Source organism: Pomacea canaliculata, linkage group LG12 (assembly GCF_003073045.1).
Source record: "Pomacea canaliculata isolate SZHN2017 linkage group LG12, ASM307304v1, whole genome shotgun sequence".
In the NCBI taxonomy this organism is placed as follows: Eukaryota; Metazoa; Mollusca; class Gastropoda; order Architaenioglossa; family Ampullariidae; genus Pomacea; species Pomacea canaliculata.
In genome coordinates, this window is record NC_037601.1 from 22,772,455 (window position 1) to 22,793,747 (window position 21,293).

Consider the following 21,293-nt stretch of genomic DNA (forward strand, 5'->3'; position numbering starts at 1 on the left):
ATGAGGAAGTCTAATGCATAGCAACATCTATCTAATCATCTATCATACACCACCACAGTTTTTAGATAAGCCGTTGGTTGGCTGGCTGTCTAGCAGGTCAGTGACATCCCAGATGTCTAAGGTAGTACACTGGACAATCTACTGACCCTCTTGCTGCTGAAGCTACAAGGAACCCAATGACGGATTGTTAATTAGTCTGCAAAACATGTCCACCAAAAGCATAATTTCTAGGCAAGAGTTTGAGATAAAACTGTCAGAACTGACCACTGCTGTCATCATACACATGCACACTCACTAGCACTGATACACAGGGAGAGGTAGACTCCACTCACCATTACCCCCCTGATGTTTGCAAGATGATAAGCAATCAATGGAGACGTTGTACAGACAGCACATACATTATGCATGATGTGGGAGGCACACTGCAGTTTCACCTATCTACCCCTGAATAGCTCACAGCAAATGTAGCTATCTGCCCCTGAACAACTCAAGCCCAGAAAGATTGAGAAATACTGCATCAGTGCACAAAGTTCTGACACGGAGATGTACAGACTGGCAGACAAAGACAGCCTGTGATGAGAACAGAAAACGTGTTTGTTTGAGAAAAGGCGGAACTTCCTGTCAGCTTCTATGAACACAGTGAACAGCTCCTCCATACTTTGCCTGCATGGACAGTGTGTGATCCACAGTTATTGTCTGCACCTTGCAGCCAGCGAGAGAACTATATCTGTGTGATACAATACAGGTGTACAGTCATGTGTGAATGTATACCTGTGACTATGTGACTGTCTTGTTAACTTTATCTGTGACTGTGAGTATGTGTTGTTAACTATATCTGTGACTGTGACTATGTGACTGTGTCTTAATAACTTTATGTGACTGTGACTATGTGTTGATAACTATATCTGTGACTGTGACTATGTGACTGTGTCTTAATAACTATCTGACTGTGACTATGTGACTGTGTCTATGTGACTGTGTCTTAATAACTATCTGACTGTGACTATGTGACTGTGTCTGTGTCTTAATAACTATCTGACTGTGACTATGTGACTGTGTCTTAATAACTATCTGACTGTGACTATGTGACTGTGTCTCGATAGCTATGTCAGATGACTGTAGAAATATATTATGTGTCAGTGTGCTGTAGCAGCAGGAGGCAGAGGAGATCTCGAGGTGACTTTAGTTTTAAATTGTATCTCAGTCAAATCTCATCTGCTGTTTTCTCTTTCTTCATCTCAGCCAAGCAGCGAGTTAGTTCATCCACTCCCACACTGGCACTGAGAAGTCAGCTGCTGTAATCGCAGTCCAGTCAACACAGACAGAGTCACAGAGCACTGCCTGATGCTTACACTGGTCTGTAGAGCATTCTTTGAGACAAATGGCAGACACAAAGCCGGCAGGTGAACATGTTGTCAGTCATGTCTGTAGAAACAATCACCAACCATTGTCATCAGACAAAGTGTGACTGAGCCGTAGATGGTTTGTCACTGACTAGTTGACACACAGAGGGCGCCACTGTTTGTAGTCAGCACATTACTGGGCAGCACAAAGACATAGATATATCAAACTCCATCAAGGAAGACAGAGGCAAAGTACACATGTAGCACACATTAAAAGACTCATATCTCAGAAATCTCTGTGTCAATATTGATAAAGGTGTGTGTGTGTGCGTAGGGCATGTGTGTGTGTGCATGTGAGTGTGTGTGTGTGAGTGTGTGTGTGTGTGAGTATGTGAGTGTGTGTGTGTGAGTATGTGTGTGTGTGTGCATGTGAGTGTGTGTGAGGGCATGTATGTGTGTGTGTGAACCATTCGCTTTTGGAAACTTGATCTTGTGCAGATTCCAGGAAGTGTGGAGGCACAGAAGATTGCACTTGCATAGTGTATTGTTTATACAGCACTCAGGCCTTGGTGCTGCATTCATTGCTAGAGGCGGGAGATAACCTGTCGGAGAAACCAGCTCAGGAGAGGAAAGGGGACGAATAGATTACCTCCCTTAGACTGACGTCCCGTGTATCATGTGCGACAAGAATATTCATCAAGAAAATTCATCAAGAACCAAGAATATTTATCGAGAATATTCATCCGAAACAGCGAAAACACAAAACGCGATTATCTAAAGCAGATACAAATAAATAAATATTTTACTTTGGAAACTAGAATGAGAGGTAAACACGACAGACGCAAGGTCAATGAGAATCACAGTGATGGAAGGAAGGAAATAATACACAAACCAAAATTAATAAAACCCACCAATATACGCACACAGATGAGTGAATGAATGCACGTAAAGACACGCACACACAGATGTCAGCACACATACAGTTCAAGCTCACTCACTGTGTTGTCTTCCTGTGATATATAAATATATATACTATACAGTGGAACCTCGGTTAACAAACATAATCCGTTCTGGAAAGTTGTTTGTTATCCGAAATGTTCGTTATCCGAAACAGTTTTTCCCATAAGAAATAAAAGAAATAGATTTAATTGGTTCCCAGCCCCTAATGACTCGCTATGTACAACTCTGACGTCTGTACGAGTGGCCTTGACCTGTGCATGCTGATGTTTGTGTGTGTGTATCTTGAGAATGGAAAGGGTGGATTACTTTGAATTCGGCAAGTCTTATCTTGAACCTATCATTATCTGGTATCATTAGACATTATTCCATCATTAGTTTTTTACTTGCATGTAAATCTTTCCAAAGTTAACGTACAAACAAATAACTGAAGAATTTACAGAAGATCTTCGTAACGATGTTTTCTACATCTTAAAAATTAAAGTCTTTTTAGGACTTTCCGACTCCGGTAGCCTCTGTGTTTATTTTCTTCTGTCTGTGAATATTTTTACTGTTAATGTTATTTGCGTCGCCATGATATACTTTAATGTGAAATCTGTATTAAAGACCCCTACAGTCATTCAAACATTAAACAGCGCTCCGGCTATGAAATATTTCTCAACGTGCAAGAGACATAAACTGAACCTGCAATGCCAACAACTAAACTGAAATCATTACATTCCACACACTCCTCTATATCAACATCATTAAATGCCACACAGTTTTCTATGCAGCAAGAAAGCTTTGTGACTCCTTTTAAAACAAAAATAAAATCCCTCAAGTAGAATTTGACAGAAGGTAAATTCTGCTCCATAACGACAGGTGTTACTGGTCTCGGCCATCTCACACACAAAGAAACCCTTCTTATAGTCTTATAGTCACTTGGAAGGCAACAGGCGGTCAGAATATGTTGTTGGGTGCACGAAACTTATCCTCCTCCTCCTCATCATGTAGAGGAGGTCACTTCTCGATTGTTCCTTCTCCCGAAAATTCAAGGGTCCCATAAAGTTTACTGAGATAGACTTCGTAAGCAGGGTTCTATCTGTATGACTTTCTTATTTTTCTTGCTGTTGGCTGTCCGAACTCTTGCTCAAAATCCAGCTATCCCAGATACATGCATATACAAAATAGTACATGAACTTCATACAGTCGTACAGCAGTATATATTGTAAAACACAAGGTGTATACACATGCATAGAAGTATGTGTACTACATATACACAGCAGTACACTAGTGTGTGTATATATAATAGTCTCTTAGTACCCATACATAATAATTAATAAATATATTTGTAGTAATTAGTACACACATGTAATTAATCCATATACAAGTAGACATTAGGGCATATACATGGTAGTTGCTGAATTGTAGTACTACAGATGGAAGTATGTGTTGCACATGTATAGTCATAGTTGTCGTACATACTTGAATGCAGTGTATGTGGCACGTGCACACAATGGTTTATGTAGTGCGTGTGTGTGTGTGTGAGAACAGTTATAATACAACATAAATGGAGTTAAATAAACATAAAAACATTAACAAAAGCATTTAAACATCAGAAAACTTGTCGTTTTGACGGCGTGGGTGGATGCAGGTGTGGGGAAGGAGGAGTGGAATTACTGATTGGATTCCCCCTCCATGAGCACACGTGACATTGTAAAAACGGGGGTGACTTCCTTTTTCTGTAGCTTTGAGGTTAAAGGTAAAAACTTGTCCAGTGTCTGTTACTTCTGTCTTTTGTAACACTCTTGGGTAATACGACATCACATATCATTGAACATGTTTAGCCTCCTATTGCCGATCTCACTGCTAGGGAAAGACTTTTCTACAAACTTTTTTTTTTTTTTTGGAGCCATGATTGAGGATTATCTTATTAAAATAAAGCACAAAAATCACTAAATAAGAAGGATGCGCACAGATAAGGAGCGACTGATCGTAACTGTGTCTCGTGCACGAATGATGACATGCTGGTCGGTCACATGTAGTTCACGTGGCTGTTCGTTATCCGAAATTTTGTTCGTTATCCGAGACAAATTTTTAACGAAATTTTTGTTCGTTAACCGAAATATTCGCTATCCGAGGCGTTCGCTAACCGAGGTTTCACTGTATATATATATAAATATAATTATAGGCGCACACACACAATTGAAGCAAGAGCGCTCGTGCTGTGAAGACACTGGACTGTGTAGAAAAGTAAATATTTTTAACATACTTATAGATAAATTGATGTAAGTTTATTAGTCTTAAAAACAATACACACGCTTCAGCTAGTCAACATCAGCCAACACTGGAACTGCACTGCAAGCATCCTGTGGTTAGAGAAGACTGCCCTCCAGGGTACAGGGGGGAGCTCGCGGGGTGGAGTAGGGTGGGGTGGGCCTACGAAGGTCACAACTCGTAGCACGAGAACAAAAGGTGTTCATGGCGATTCTCTGGCAATTATCTTCCCCCAAAATCTCTTATAGCTTGATGACTATGGTACACCTCAGCTTGCATGCATACCAGCACATCTGCGGTGCACTTGCTGTTGCATTCCATAAACACTGCACTCTGCGTGCTTCCAGAGCTTTCTGGTGTGGTGCATGTTGCCATTGTGTGTCTGTGGGGTGTCTGTCCTCCCACTTCTGTGACGACTGTAAAGTGCTGTGTAAGCACGTGCTCTCAACCCTCGCTCCTCGCGGTGATGTTTGTCTGACCTCCCTAGGGTGTCGGCGGTAAACATCAACTATGACAACAAACCAATATACCTGCACTCGCTGGTGAGCCTCACGGTGTGTAGTGGACAGGTGTCTCACTCGGGGGCTGCAGCGACATCATGGTAGAGGCAATGGTGGTGTTGTTTTATGTCGAGTCAGCTACTCGAACCAAGTAAATCTGAGCAAGTTAATCAAACATGAAGGCAAGATACCCACCCACAACCAGCGACCCTCCACTCAACTCGCAGCCCACAACCTGCCTGACGGGTGAGGCTGGCGGGCTCGCGGCTGTAAAAGGCACCCGACCTCAGTCTGTGCCAAGGTTTACCTTGAATTTGTTGTAGTGTTTCCATTTGGAATGTGAATGTCTAGGGGAAACAGCACAGCACGAGACTTAGTCACTGTTCCCAGGCCCGGTGGAAGGGGGTGAGGGATGAGTGACATGGGGGACTGGCAGTGAGGGGGGGGGGGAAGCACCACCTCCTCGTCACGCTGGATGAACTAGTTGTGGGAATGTTGTGGACAGCCATCCAGGCTTAGGCACGTGATGCGATAATGCAACACCGAAGAGAGATGCGTTCGAATCTTACTGTTGTTTGGCAAAAGCTAATTATGATCACTGTTTAATTAATGGCCAGGGGCCAGTAAACTTCTCACCTGTCTGCCGTGGGGTCCGTGCTGAATGTCGGCGGCCCTGCCCTCAGCCCACAACCCGCTACCTTTCAACTTCAACCCTCTCTATATGTATGACGACAACACGTGACTATCTAACCCTAGGTTTCTGTGATTTCAGTCTCTTCCACTGCTCAGAAAGATGTTAGGTTGTTTTTTTACACTGTTACGTTCAAAATGATTTCAGTCCCTTTCACTTCTCAGGCTGACCGCTACACAAAGTTCCTTGGATGACTCATGAGACTAACCAGAAACTAAAATCCCGGGACTGCTGGCAGACGATTTTTTTTCCCATTTAACTACTAAAACGAGGCATGAGACGACACAGCTTCCGGTTTAGTCACATTCTTTGTTACGGCTCGCCGAGACTAACAGCGGAGAACTTGGCAAGAGGCTAAGCGTTGGTCAGCAGACAGACAGCAGTCCACCTACACACGTCCATGGACTAACGGCGTGTTTGGCGAGGACGGATCGGAGTGAGACTTTGTCGATTCAACACCTGCATGGCTGCTATAAAGTCTTCATTGAATTCAAAAAGGCATTCAAAGACTGGCATGTGTTTATTTCAAGACTTTTGTCAGTACAAATATTTCCCATTATCAGATGCTGAGTACTGGCTAAGGTGTGGCCCGCTGTGCTGAATGTTTGACCTCTTGGCGATTCAGGTGTTGCCCGAGTCCTTTCGACTACATCCAGAGAAAGTTTGAGCAGGAAATAAATATAAATCCGTGTGGACGAAGTCTCCTGCGTCGCTTTGGTTGACCTGCGTACATCAGTCTTTGTCTCTTTCTTTGTTGGTTTGTTTGTGTGCGTGTATGTGGATCCAGGGAAGATAAATAAAACTTCTCTGCAATTCTGAATTCTCCACTTGTTTAAAGCTCGCCTCTTGTGTGTGAATACCTATAACATCCGTGTTTAGTTCGACAGTGAATCCTTTAGATGAGAGGGTAGACGATAGGCAGTGGACGCCCTGGGCTGGGGTGTGAATCCCAATACAAGGAACCTTGTGTAACAGTAACATCTTGGGTGTCTGTTGATTCTCTTTTCTTATCGTGTGTGCACGCAGACGAAACCACCCCCACCCAACCCACCACCCAGACATCTAGCAACGCTTAGCCTCTCGCCAAGTGATCCACTGTTAGTCTCGGCGAGCCGTAACAAAGAATGTGACTAAGCCGGAAGCTTTGTCGTCTCATGCCTCGTTTTAGTAGTTAAATCGTCTGCCAGCAGTCCAGTTATACAAGTTTGTGGTTGGAGAGTTGTGACAACTCGGGGCAGAGCACCAGGTACCTCCAGGTCTCGTCACGTGACCATGACAGTCGGGACAGGGGGGCGTGGCCGCCGTCACATCCGGGTCAGTGCCGCTTTACTTTCCCGCCAGAGTGGTGGCTGCTGTTGTCCTCTTTGGACATAATATCTTACATTTTATATATATATTCATGATGAATGTGGTGAATGTGTCTCCCTCTTTCTCTCTAACCGCTTCAACCAAAAGAAAGGTTACAAAGACCAAATACTGTCTACTGTGACCTTTGCCCTTTGTGTGCACTTATTGTTGTCCTTTGTATTTCTTTGACTATAAAATGTGGCTTACAAAGAAAGAACCTGGTCCGACAATGACAACCATCTCACAATGCTATGTTGATATGTGTATGTTGTGCTATGTTGCTAATGTGTATGTTGCTAATGTGTATGTTGCTAATGTGTATGCTGCTAATATGTGTATGTTGTGCTAATCATACAGACTGTGTTGCTAATGTGTATGTTGCTAATGTGTATGTTGCTAATGTGTATGTTGTGCTAATCATACAGACTGTGTTGACACTGTTTGGCTAACCACATGCTGACCTCTCTATCCCCAACTATTCACTGACCTCACCACCTTTCACTGCCCGCAGTTTGATGGCGACATAACGAGTCAACACGAGGCACTCGTAGCCACCATACTTCAGCCGTTAAGACTTTCTCTCTTCAAACAGGCGTGACGTCACAGAGTGGCCCACCAGGCCAAGAGTTGGGTTGAGCCAGTCTGGTGACAGAGGGCCGTACCGGATACGGATTTTGTGGTGGACTAGGAGTGTTGTACCCCAGGAGAGCCGCACCTCGGGACACGAGGGAAGAGAGCAAAAACAACATTGCAGCCAGTGAGTCATGCGCGAGATATAAACTTGTAGACGGATGTTCCGCACAGAATCTTGCGAAAACTGTGTTCACACACCAACTTTCCAGGATTTGTTCCACGAAAAGATCCCCCCTCCCCTAATTAAGATGCAGCATAAACCCTCATCCTTGACTTCCGCCTACCTGGAGCCAGGTGCGCTAGTTGTTCAGGTGTGTCAGCCACACACTTGGAGACTAGGAGAGCGCAGGGAATAAAACCCTCGGAGGAAACCTATTAGGTTCATATGTCCTCGCGGGATCCTGTGGCATCTCTGAATTCTCTTTGCCTGTGAGACAAGTAAGCATTTATTTTCATCAATATTTAGTAACAAAAATCCTTTTGTTGTTTTGTGTTCTACAAAAGACAAAAAAGCGAAGTCGACCTCTGTTTGGGGATGTGATAGACAGGGCGCCCGGCATGGAGCGCTCGCGGACAAGATCAAAGTGTAGCGAAAACATCACCGACCTTCTGTCTAATGAAGGACAAATAAACAGTGAAATGCCAGCAACCGCACCTTCTCTCTCTCACTCTCTCACACACTCTCTCTCTCACACTTTCTCTCTCTCATAGACTGCCCACTGCAATGTCCGTGCTGCTCAGTCGTGGGTTTTTAAAACTTTGGAGCAGCATTCTTCTATGGGTAAAATAACCATAAAATGTTTTAAATTAAAAGACACTAACTCAATTCTACCTTCCAAAAAAAAAGTAATCTCGCAAAATTTTGTCAGATGGGACTAACGGTGTTGATTTGCACAGTTCACACACACACACTCACACACACACACACACACACGCACAGACATACACACTGCTACACTTGACTTGTTTGTTGTCAACATGTTTTTGTTGATTGTGAGGACAGTGGGCGGTGTCAGTAGGTGTGTTTACCTCCATCGTGCGCTCAGGTTGTGTATAATCAAGGAAGATGTAACCTCCAGTAAAAACTAGAAGATGAAGCAGGCTGGCTGCTTGATAATGAGTTCTCCCAGCTGGAAGTCTTAACTAGTACTCGACATCTTCAACAGGCCGCACGTGCAGGCCACGTGACATAGCAGGACAGATGGTCATTCATTGCAATAACACAGTTCTACATTATTCTCCACATTATTTTGTTAATACAGAACTTCCCCACGATGACAGGTCTCAATCTACAATCCTGCCAATTGACACAAATGATCCTGACTACTGCCGTAGATTGCACTCACACGTGACATCATTAAAACACTACCAACATCCTAAACAGAAGATAGACAGAGTGGGGTGGACCGGACGAACACAACAACAGAGTGACAGGCGGCTTTTGGCGAGCTACAGCAAAACAGACAAAGTCCGATGTTGTTCTCCTTTTAAATGAACAAACTAGTGATTAGAGTGTGTACTGAAGGTAAACGTGGTGTACAACGACACCAACTACACCAAACATGTTGTTGTTGCTGTGTGCGCATGACAGCAATATTCTCCAGGTGTGTGATGAGCTGACAAAGCCACTAAATACTGGCACAAACAGCGGACTACAACTTACATCACACATACATACAACTTATGAAATAATCCTTTATCGCAAAACTCAAGTTTCCATGAAGTCAGATACAGTAGTTGGTCTCGCAAAGCCTGACGGTAAGGATGTGACGTCACGTGACGTGATAGACAACTGCCGGGTGACGAGGTTACAGCTGAGTCACGAGGTGCTATAAATGCTCTACAGACAACAGTAAGGCAGGTATATATATATATGTGTGTGTATATATATATACACATTGTGCTCAGTCTGCTGGCAGGTCTCACGTCTGCATTTCTCGTCCTGACGGTAAACAACAAGTTTCTCAATTATTTGTTTGTCTTCTGTCACATTGTAACGGTTTCTATGTTGTCTGGCTGTGTACATCATTACAAGCGTGTTTCCAGACATGTCATATAACATTTTATTCAACGTATTCGGAGGAAACCAAGCATCAATGAAAGTCCTATTTTATGTTCTCAGGAATGATGGGAGGGTCAGAAAATGCTTTCGCACTTAATAGGCAAAGGTATACAAAACTGTTAGAGCACTACAGTAACAACAGGTAGGACTGTTACACTACTACAACTACAGTAACAACAGGTATCACTGCTACACTACTACAGTAACAACAGAGACGTGTTGCATAGTCGTATTTATTAAGTTTATTACATCAGGGCTTCTGCTAAGGCTAATTCTTTGGGGTCCCAGTGACCCTTTCTTCAGATTTTTAAGGGGTCCCTGTTCTTCGCCCAAATTTGAATGGGACCCCATTGACGAAAATTGAAGGGGTCCTCCGAACTTTTAATGAGTACTGTACGCAATTTTTTGAGTAAGCAGAAGCCCTGATATATTTTACTTTATTTACATTTTATTACACAAACTTACATCAAAGGCGTGCGGGAACATTCGAAGTGAGGTTTGAACTTTACACCGAGTATCGTGGAACGGTGACTTCGACGAAGCCGACGACATGGGCGTGTGAACTTTCACTTTTGTCTTATTTACTTCTGTGGACAGGTGGGCCACAAGCTCGATATTCAGTTGCGACAGCTTGGCTACAGCACTTCGGGGTGTAGCTTCGAAACAAAGATTGCATTTAAACCTGCTACACTACTACAGTAACAACAGGTAGGACTGCTACACTACAGGTAGGACTGCTACACTACTACAGTAACAACAGGTAGGACTGCTACACTACTACAGTGACAACAGGTAGGACTGCTACACTACTACAGTAACAACAGACAGCAGGTTGTTCAGGTGCCTGCTGTTGTTGTCGTCTTGCCAGTCTTCGTGGCAGTAGAACTCGAGGAGCGCACATCTGCGCCATCTTGTTACCTACCTGCCCACCTGAGGGCCGACTGTGACCTCACTGCGGGTCAAACGAATATCATTAAGGGATGAGAAGTTGTAATCGTTATGGCATCTTGACAAAGTGAAACACTTGAAGGACCAGATTGGTTAACAAACGTGAGACAATGTCACTAAAGTGCATTACTACCTGGCAGTACAGACAGCCAGGTGCGGTCCTACCTTGAGGCCAACCAGGTGCGTGCCGAGGGACCAAGAACTCGGGGGGGAGGGGAGGTTAGGATGGTCTGCGTTTTTCAAGGCTTAGACCAGTGGTTCTTAACCGGGGTTCGATCGAACCCTAGGGGTTGGGTGAGTCGGTCTCAGGGGTTCGGCGGAGCCTCCGCCACGGAGGTCAAGACACACCCGCAATTCGTGATGACACTAAAGAAGGGTTCGGTGAATGTGCAGATGAAACTTGTGGGTTCGGTACCTCAAACACTGGCTTAGAATGATGATAGGAAAAAATTTCATTCAGGTCTGTCGTATGAACATCAAACTACTGCCCATTTATTTACAAATATTCAAATGATGATACTTTAGTCTTAATTAAGAAACATTAAATAAAAAGGTTAGAAGGATTAGAAACTTTACTTCTCCCTCGTTAAGAGATTAGATGTTAGTATATAAAGTTACACAGCGCCAGTGAGGACTGTCGTGGTTTGAACTGTGAGCACCACTCCGAAGGAAGGCTGTCAATAAAAGGAGATTTTAAACCTCAGTTTGATTACCCGGATGTGTACATTTATTGCTGAATGTGGTATTATTCCTTCACCACTTGGTGGAGGTAGGGAGGTAGGTATGTGCACCACAGCCTGTCAACGGTCCACAGACAAGTGGATGGAGCAAGGGAGGGTTGGTGGTCCTGTTAGACACAAACCACACTTGCTGAGTCAGAGCAGGTCTGGTGTAGCTGTGTAGCTCAGTAACAGTGTGACTCGCATTATTTAGTTTGATTGAGTGACTTTGCAGTTTAGTCGCATCCCGTTTGGGTGTTTCCAATGAGTATTCATTCAAAAGTGAATCCTGTTCTTTGTCCCGCTTGTCCGCCGCTCCCGTCTTTGTCCATTCCCAAACAAACTAGTCAGTGCTGCTACCTCATTCTTTGCCTTGCTTCATTCCGTCGGCATCATCTTATATTCGTGTTAAATAAATGATAAATACATTTAGCACCACATGTGGAAGAAATTTCCATCCAGGATGTACAGCTCCAGCAAATATCACACACTGGTAGACATTTCAGTAGGTTTCTCCTTTTATTCTCTTCCTTGGATGAAAACGTCTGGCACCCGGCACTCCCTTCATCTCGCAGCCCATTGCCTCCCACTCAAGGCATGCCAGTGCCATGGAAACCAGGCTCCAGAATGTTAACAGACATTCTTTCTGCCCTTAAACCGCTTCTCTCCAACAGGCGGCTGCAGGTCAAGGTTCAACTAGAATTTACCTGAAGTTGTTTGTCTGATGTCGGTCTGGTCGTTAGTTCCCCCTGAGGAACTCTTGTCATCATTTTACCTGAGCGATCTATGTTTTGTATTTCACAGATTTTACAGTTGCAAAGAAATATGAACACCCTGCTGACATTGTGGTTTCTGCTGTCGAGTGCTGTCTGTCTCCATGGGCTGACTGTTGGTGACGTCACAGAAGTATACCGATGGGTGTCGGTAGACTACGACTGGCCCAACGCCACCACGAAGACAGACTACATCACCAATAATTTATTCATTCTAGAAAATAACATTATTGCTGGGATCAAGGTAAGGCGAGTTTCTGTCTTCTTTCTTGTTCCTTTCTTCACTTTTTTCGTTCTTTCGTGTCTCTGTCTCTCTCTCGCCTATGTCGCAGTGTGTCATCTCTGGTACCAACACAATCTCTAAAACAAGACAAGACAGTTTCTATGGATGCTATAAAGCTTTCACAGACTTCCACACTTTCCCCCGCTGTAAAGAGTTGTCGATGATGATGATGATGATGATGATGATGATGATGATGATGATGATGATGATGATGATGACGACGACGGTGGTGGTGGTGTATTCATGTTTGTTATTGATGCCAGCGGCTACCTGTCTGTGTGTTTCAAGGTGTACAGGGACGAAGTGTACGTGACAGTGCCAAGATGGCGGCGAGGAATCCCATCAAGTCTGAACCGCGTGGTGACCCGAGGAGACAAGCACCTCCTCCAGCCCTACCCCTCCTGGGCCATGCACCGACTGGGGGACTGCTCGGTCTTGCAGTATGTACAAAGCATGGAGATCGACCCCAACACTGGCTACATGTACATTTTAGACAATGGACGCATAAATATTTTCGAGAACTCATCGACCAACGTGTGCCCGCCCAAACTTCTCATCTGGAACATGCAGAAAAACGCAGAAGTTCACCGATATGTCTTCCCAGCAGATGTCGCCGACCCCACCTCCTGCTTCCTGAATGACATCGTTCTGGACTACGTGGATGGCCACGTGGCCTTCGCCTACATCACCGATGTCCTGGAGGCCAAACTGTATGTCTATGATTACAACAAAGACGAGTCATACGTCTTCAAGGACCCCTCCATGCAACCGGAATCCCCGGGAGGATACGCTGTAGATGGCATAGCCATGTCCCCGACCTTTGACTTCGTGTACTTCTGTCCAATCACAGGCCGCGGTCTTTATCAGGTAGGTGTGACACTTGAACAGTGTGACACTAGAACAACTCTCACACTCCGGAATGACAGCTCGCTCTTACATCATGTGATGACAACTCACTCTCACTTCACGTGCACTCAGCCTCACACATTAATGTCCATTGGGATTTTCCGGAGCAAAAGCGCATCCATGCAGCCAAACACACAAAAGGCAATGTAGTATCTATATATATATACACATATATATATATATATTCAATTTGCTACCTGACAAAATAATTTGTATATCATCCTGTGACAAACATTCGACTCCTAAAACGGTCTTGGGTCGTAAAATTAATTTAAAATATCTATATACATATATCTTGTTATATTTGTTGAAAGTCCGTGCGACACGAAGTGTCTCAATGCCGCTGACAACACAAGTGCTCACGTGGTCCTTGTGTGACACGTGACATGTCAGCGAAACCTTCCAGTCCTGCCCTTTGGACAAAGTCCTTCAGTCTCCAGCACAGTGTATGCATTGCTGTCAGTGTGTTCGTGTTGCTGACATTCGTAGCAGATGTTTAATAAAATGTGTGTTCGGACAGCCATTTGCTACTCACAACCTCCATCGTCAACTAGACAAAAGCGATGATCTCGGTGATGACAGTTTCCGTGTCCATAACTACCATTGTTCGTCTTGCATCAATGCCCCAATAAATAAAACCATGACAATCGTCAACTGTGCACAACCACACAGGTGCTGTTCATTCACAGTGTTGTCGTTGTCGTGCTGCTGCTGGTGGTAGAGGTGGTTGAAGGGTGAATGTCGGCCATTGACCTCCTGTGGACGTGGCAGTAGCCGGCCATGGCGAAGTCTTCAGTGGAAGAGTCAACCCTGGAGGTAGCTTGCCTTCAGCCCCCAAGTACTGACAGGGTGATCACGATGGTCAGCCGGTTGTGTGACAAGGGAGGCTGGCAGCATGTTAAAGGATGAGATGCGATCCGTGACCTCAAGCACGCTGCCTCTGTACCCCAGGTACCTCCCTGGAGTCTCAGTCGGGAGGAGCTTTGTTGTCCCTGTATCCTCAACGAGGAAGAGACATGGATGTGGACAAGATGGAGGATCGCCGGCTAGTTTACACAACTGAACTTGTGATTGCTGGCTGACAGCCACGTATGTCTGTGTCAACAAGTTCATGAAGGTGGCCGCGCACTGCCTGTCCTCCACGATGTAGTCCCTCTTCACAAAGCACGCGCCTTTGTCCTGTGTGCTGCTGATGGGCCTCATGGTCACGAGGCCTGTCACAGTGACAGTCACGAAGTTCTCCTCACACATCTCTGATTTTCTCAGTAAAACCAGTCTCGGCGGGTTCGTCACGGCAATCGGCGTGTCCTCAGCCGGACCTCCACACCTTCCATGACCATGAGTCGTGTGGGTGTCTGTCAGTTGCAGTGGTTGTCTCAGACGGAGGTGTCCACTGATCAGAGAACCGGGTTCCATTCCCTGTTGCTGCTCGTCGTCGCTACACGATGGCATCTTCTGCTGGAGGCAGGTGGGAGCAGAGAGACAGAAGGTGAGGCCCTGGGTCTTCTGCCCCGTCTTCACGCCCGAGGAGACACAGTGGTCTGCGTGTCCTCGTGAGACCGTGGGAAGTTTTATAGATGAGCTAAGTGTCTGAGGACATGATGTGACAGGCATCACCAACCCTCGGGGTCAGTTTAGGTGAAGTGGTGCAGCTTGTGTGACCTAAACACACTCCTTATAAGTCGAGCGACCGGCGAGTAATTATATCTGAATGAATGACATCACCGAGCAATTAGCTGATTGGCGCCTTTTGTGTAAACCCGTTTTTACACCAAGGGGAAGTATTTCTAGCAAAACGTTTTTTCCGCAATCAATAATCCATCTGAAGCTACTTATGCTCCAGTCGAGCAGATATTTCACATTATTGTCAGATATTTCACATTATTGTCAGATATTTCACATTATTGTCAGATATTTCACATTATTGTCAGATATTTCACATTATTGTCAGATATTTCACATTATTGTCAGATATTTCACATTATTGTCAGGAAGTATTTCGAAACAGCTTCAAATCCCAAACTTTGTTCTCGCAGTTCAGCGATTGAATAGCCATCACTGAAATAAAAAATAAAAGAAAAACTACAGGACAGATGGCTACGACTGTCACACGAGGTCACGGATGTTGAAAGTTTCATGACCTATGAACCTTACAAGTGGAGGCGTGCAGCTCCATTCAAACTGTCGGTTTTTTTTGCTATTTTTGAAAAACCCTAAGTCCAAAGCAGTTTCTACTTCCAAGTTTTCCACATGACCGCAAAGCGTACAGCTGTCCGTAGTCGAGCTCTTTTTCTTTCCTTCTTTCCCTCCATCTAGTCTCTCGTCTGGCCGGCTGGCTGGCTGGCTGGCTGGCTCTGTCTTTCTTTCTCGCTATGTATCCTGTTATGTCAACTGCAGAGCGCTGGGCGATATTAAAGGAAAAATAACCTGTCACCTCGCACTCACTTGCTGTTCTCACTTCCTACACTCAGTTCTCTGACAGATGGTAATTCCAGAAACTGTCAAAGACCTCAATGAGAAGAGTTTGATGATCACGTGACTGAGACGGTCCAATTTTCGCGCTCCACGTTCTTTCTCTCTGCCGTCCTTCTGTCCTCTCTGCCTCTGTGAGCTTCTGAGTTTGTGTTGAAGAGACTGTCTTCAAAGTTAGACTCTTTTTGTCATCTTTTTTTTTTTTTTTGGGGGGGGGGGGGATGGGGAGTCATCCCCCGTTTTCAAACGGCACAAAGGACCCACCATCACAATAACAACACAGCCTACAGTGGTGTATCCACTGTTTCACTAATTTCAAGTCAGAATTTAACCGAAATCGCAATGCGATGTCCCCAGCATCGTCTGTATGCGTTAAGCAACTGTCGAGAACAATTAGTCCATCATCAATAGACTCAAACATTCATTTTGTTAGTTGCCATGGAAACTTTTCACTGGACGAGGTCAGAAACACGTCCTGCCTCGGTCATGACCCTCGCTCACCTGCGACTGGACACGTTGATACCTGGGTATACAGTACTAGTCACTGTAATTAATTAATTAATTAATGTTTGTAGCTGTCAGTTCACAGCCAACCCTCTGTTTGCAGATTCCCACGTCAGTCTTGCGTGACAGGCATGCGCAGTTCGGACAGCACGTGCGGCGCGTGGGCACCCTCGTGTCACGTGCTGATGGCCTGGCGTACGGACAACAGAATCTCTACTTCGGGCTGCTCGATCTGGACGGACTTGCCCGCTGGGAGGTTGCTGGTGATGCTAAAGATGGCTGCTACGGCAGCGTCAACATGGTGTCCCAGAAAGTGATTGCCTCAAACAACATCACCATGCGCTGGGTGGATACCCTGGCGTGGGATGACCGCGGGTACTTGTGGTTTGTGGCCAATGATATCAGTCGCTACCTTAGTAAGACCATGAACTTTACAGGCAGTGAGCCCAACATGTACATCACCAAGGTGTTTGTCAACGAGTCGTCCTACCTGAGCACCGCGCTGTCTGCACCAGTCCGCCCACAATGCACCTCGTCTGGAGCCAGGTCCTCGCTGGCTCATCTCGCTACCTGGCTGCTCCTCTTCACCTCGCTCCTTCTCATTTGATCCTTTTATAATATTCACAAAGAGTGAGCCTCTCTTGAAGATTCTGTGTTCAGCGCTTTCTACAATATAAAATAAACATAAACAATTCTTTATCCTCATCCACCCGAGACGGTCAGAAGCAATTCTGTCCTGATGGTATTGACAGCAACTTGAAGCCAAAGACCGGCTGTTAGAGCTGATGATGTCGGCCAAGTCTGTAGTTCCACTCTTCATTTTATTTATTCTTTCACCTTCTAATTGTTTCTTCTAACTGACATGACATGACATGACATGACAGCACGCAAAGCCGCCACAGGCGCTTGCCGCAGTCGTTGAGTCTGTTTCCCAGTTCCATTCAATGTCAAAGTTTTATTCTTGAAATCGTTGTTTTCAACACTACATTGTCTCTGTATTTTCAAACAAGACATTAAAAACAACAGAATGCTAATCATAATGTAGTGACAGCTGTGTGTCATTGTGTCTGTGTGTGGGAGGAGCAAGGCTTGATTACTGTATGAATGGGTTGAACTCACACACACCTGACACAAGGACAGGTGTAGCCGTGGGAAACCATCTCTAGTGTTCGTCTGGCACCGGGACTAACCTTTACAAGCTGTTTACATATTGCTTATCACTTTTACATCAAAAATAGTCCATACAAATAATAATATTATTATTTACATCCAAGGACATACACACACACTCGTGCGCGCGCGGCGTGAAGAAAAAAAAAAAACAGATTTGTCAGGGTGTGTGCTGCTTGTGTTGTTCATCATTATTGTAGATGTTTCTAAGGGTAAAGACTGGCAGACGCCATCTACACTCCATCATAACGGACTTGCTGCTGTAGGAAGCTGGCAGGTGAAGGGCCTCACACCAGTTATCATCAAGTTTCCTTGGAGAAAAGAACTGGCAGGTGGAGGTGATCACCAGAAGTGCCGACATCACAGGTGTGGAGGTGTGGCTGTGTCCACAAGGGGCGAGAACATTACGGGTATCTGCCGACATTACGGTGTCTGCATGATGTGCCTACAAGATTGCACACAGGATTCCACCTGGGGGTGTAGGGGGGACTTGTACAGACCGGACCAGTAATCAGCAGAGGTTAGCACTGATTCGTGTACAGTCTTTCTCTCCCTCTTTCTCTCCCTCTTTCTCTCCCTCTTTCTCTCCCTCTTTCTCTCCCTCTTTCTCTCTCTCTTTCTCTCTCTCTCTCTCTCGACTAGCGGGTCCAACTATACAGGTATGCGTTGTGCCCAGAGAAAAACTAGTGTGACAGAGACGAGATCCGAACCCACGCCCCACCAGCCTCACGATCTCGCCCACAGACGGTATATCGCTGCGCCACCGGGGACGCTCACCTCAGAGCGGAATGTTGTGTTTGTTGTACCCGAGACTCGGGGGATCCCCCCACATGTTGTTGCTGCTGCTTGTGATGGCGGTAATGCCACCACCACACTCGTGAATGGCTCGTCTACACCTGCCGTGCTCTCCACAAGATTGGTTTCACATCCTGGCCTGCTGCAACCTGCCGTGGCGCCGACTACAGACACAGCGCCGACATCAACAGCAGATGAGGAGAGCAGATGTGGTGTACATTGTACATTGTACAGCCTGTAATAGCCAGTTACACGGACACTAAGTGTCTGTGTGTGTGTGTGTAAAGTAACATACAACATGTGTATGCAAGTTTTAGTCTTATCTTGAAATCTGTAAAAGCGTTAATTTAGACCATGGCTGTAAAACCTAGAATATTTTGCAGCTGTCTTATCGCTGTTTATCAGTCAGTTTGATGTGTGGGGTCCAGGGTGACATCTCACCGTTTCTGGTGGAGCTGACAACTTGCAGGATGGCGGAGACCGCACCTACCTTATCTAACAAACGGGAGGGTGAGCAGCCACCCCACCCCTGCTGCCAGTGACTAGCGGCGAGAGGGTAGCTCACCCTCCCAGGACTACCCACCATCAGTGGAGTATGAGAATGGTGAAGGTACCAACTCCACAGCTTGACACTAAGACTGAGCAGCCTGCGGTATGGCAGACAGAGTAAACATCGTCTCTTGGTGTAAACACATTAACAGGGAGAAGTGCTCACTAGCAGGGAGGGTTGTGATGGGGGAATCGTCAGGTCGTCCACCAGCTTCCCTGTGACACTCTGAAGGTGCTCCTGTGGTGGGTGCATGGCACCTACAGACCCGGGGCGCAATTGTACGCTTGCATGAGTGCGGCACCTCAAAGGAATTTAGTCTGGGTGGAATGTGGTACTTGCACGGGGGGGAATGTGGCACTGATGGAGGAATGTATTGAGGGGAACAGACACATGTGAGAAGTGAAAAGCTCTAGAAGTTCTATAAGAGTAGAAGCTCGGACTGTAAACTATAATCTTCCTTCACCGCATTTCTTTCATCTCGATTTGCCAGAATCTTGTCACAACTCTCACATTCTATCAGCTGTGTGTGTGTGTGTGTGTGTTGACTGCTGTAGCAACAGTGTAGCGAGGTCTGTCCCCCCATCCTGTCCAAATGTTGTTTTAAAATTGCTCAACACCCGAGTATCGGTATAACAAGTGTCTGATGACCATCACAGCTGTGTGTGCAGGTAGTGAGTGGGTGAGCCGACAGGTGTGGGGGTCACTAACCGCCAATGACCTCTCACAACGGCTCTCGGAAGAGCATCCAGCGAGACAGAACTACTGCGATCCCTTCTCTTGGTCACACATGACCTCATCAAAGTTGAAGCTGACAGAACCATGTCTCAGAGTAAACAGAACTGATGTTGTCATGTGTAGCGAGTCCAGCAGCCACCTACATTCACACAATGTGCTACACATGTCGCGCGAGGCAAAAAGCAATGATGATGACGATGATGAGAGAGAGAAAGGAAGAGTGGGTGCGAAGGAAGAAGGGGGCTACAGACCAGACAAGATAAAGAAAGGGGTGGAAGAGCCTGATGCCCTTACCTTGGCTCGGCGGGTTGAAAGTCGTATTTTTCGCGGTGCATGTTGGCTGCCGGAAGTCGCTGTTGTCCTGCCGCAGGCGAGCGACGTCCACCACACCACCGACGGAGCGCAACTTCTCCTTATACTCCGAGTACAGCAGCCTGCACCCCTCCCGCCCGCTGCCCCCTTCCCCAGCACAGGTACTTCACGTGCGCGTGACGGAGGGAGTCTGGCATCCACAGCACATCACCGACACTGCAGCCGCTGCCGCCGCCGTGCAAAGCTAAGGGACACAACTCGTGCCGGAAACCACGTGCGGCCTCGCGGAACTCCGTCCGGTCCACGGGGTTTGGCCGTCGCACCACTCACTGGAGGGTGTGTACTACACAAGCAGTCAAGCGGCTCACAAATTAACATTGGTAATTAGCATTTACTCTCGCTTATCTCACTCACCAAACTTCTAAAGGACTTGAGGAATGTTTGAGAGGCAGCCTAGGCTGCGTGTGTGTGTGTGTGTGTCTGTCTGTGTCTCTGTGTGAGAGTGTGTGTGTGTGTCTGTGTGAGTGTGTGTGTGTATGTTTGTCTGTCTGTGTGAGAGTGCGTGTGAGTGTGTGTCTGTGTGAGTGTGTGTGTCTGTCTGTGTGAGTGTGTGTGTGAGTGTGTCTGTGAGTGTGTGTGTTCTTCATGGCATTCCTGTACAGATGATAAGCCGTCTGCTAACAGAATAGCGAGGTGCGCACACTGAGCACACGGGGCGCGCGCTACACCGCAGTCTCGCCCTCACCCCCCAGACTCCACTCAAGATGCCGCCTGTGGCCTCGGCATCCGGCAGACGAGCGGCGCTGCACAGCTCGGCACATCTCACCGGAACCAGATGTTGTCCTGCTGCCGCAGCTCAAATGTCAGGCCAAGACGCATTTCCTTGCCACGGACCACTGACTGTGGGCTTTTTGCCACTTCCCTTACACGGACCATTGACTATGGAGAGTTTAGTTGCACTTGTTTACATGTTTACTTTTTGAATTAACGCACGGTGTTGACACGACATCTGACGTGTGCTGTGCTGGCAGACATGCAGATAAAGACGAGCCCCGGGGCTTGACCAAGGAGTAAGTGCATGTCCGAGGTAGGGTAGGAGTGTGAGGTAGGGCTACCCCACCACCAGCAACACGCGTTCGACAGCGCTGGTGGCTCTCAAACTCTCCAACGAGTTGGTTAGACGGCAACCTCATACCCGGGGTAGCCTACAGGGTGGAGATGGAGAATGAAAAAATGAAAAAACATGCTCATACGGTGGCTTAATGTACAGCACTCCAGGGAAGTCCGGAGGTTGATGGCGCAGACAGATGAGGGACTCCGCTTTGCTTACTTTGGCT

General features: G+C 46.2%; 2 protein-coding genes across 8 annotated transcripts in view; one reads left to right on the forward strand and one right to left on the reverse strand.

Moving 5' to 3' along the window:
- The window catches only part of LOC112576690 (protein-glutamine gamma-glutamyltransferase K-like), a 47,404-nt gene extending 27,199 nt beyond the window's left edge, over positions 1–20,205 (reverse strand). Inside the window, exon 1 of the mRNA XM_025259332.1 lies at positions 19,939–20,205. Coding sequence (XP_025115117.1) covers positions 19,939–19,979 — 41 coding nt within the window. The 5' untranslated portion in view covers positions 19,980–20,205. The remainder of the gene's footprint in view (positions 1–19,938) is intronic.
- On the forward strand, positions 7,699–17,438 carry LOC112576691 (protein yellow-like). 7 transcript variants are annotated; one of them, XM_025259339.1, is made up of 5 exons: positions 7,699–8,165; positions 10,387–10,497; positions 12,261–12,473; positions 12,801–13,379; positions 16,498–17,438. In XM_025259339.1, exons 3-5 carry the CDS (start codon positions 12,282–12,284, stop codon positions 16,999–17,001), a joined length of 1,275 nt encoding a protein of 424 aa, XP_025115124.1. In that variant the 5' UTR covers positions 7,699–8,165; positions 10,387–10,497; positions 12,261–12,281; the 3' UTR covers positions 17,002–17,438. The 7 variants fall into 7 exon arrangements, with proteins under 7 accessions (XP_025115124.1, XP_025115122.1, XP_025115123.1 ...); XM_025259337.1 differs by lacking the exon at positions 10,387–10,497 and having other exon boundaries at positions 7,700–8,165; XM_025259338.1 differs by lacking the exons at positions 7,699–8,165; positions 10,387–10,497 and adding an exon at positions 9,452–9,588.
- Positions 20,206–21,293: the final 1,088 nt, after the last annotated feature.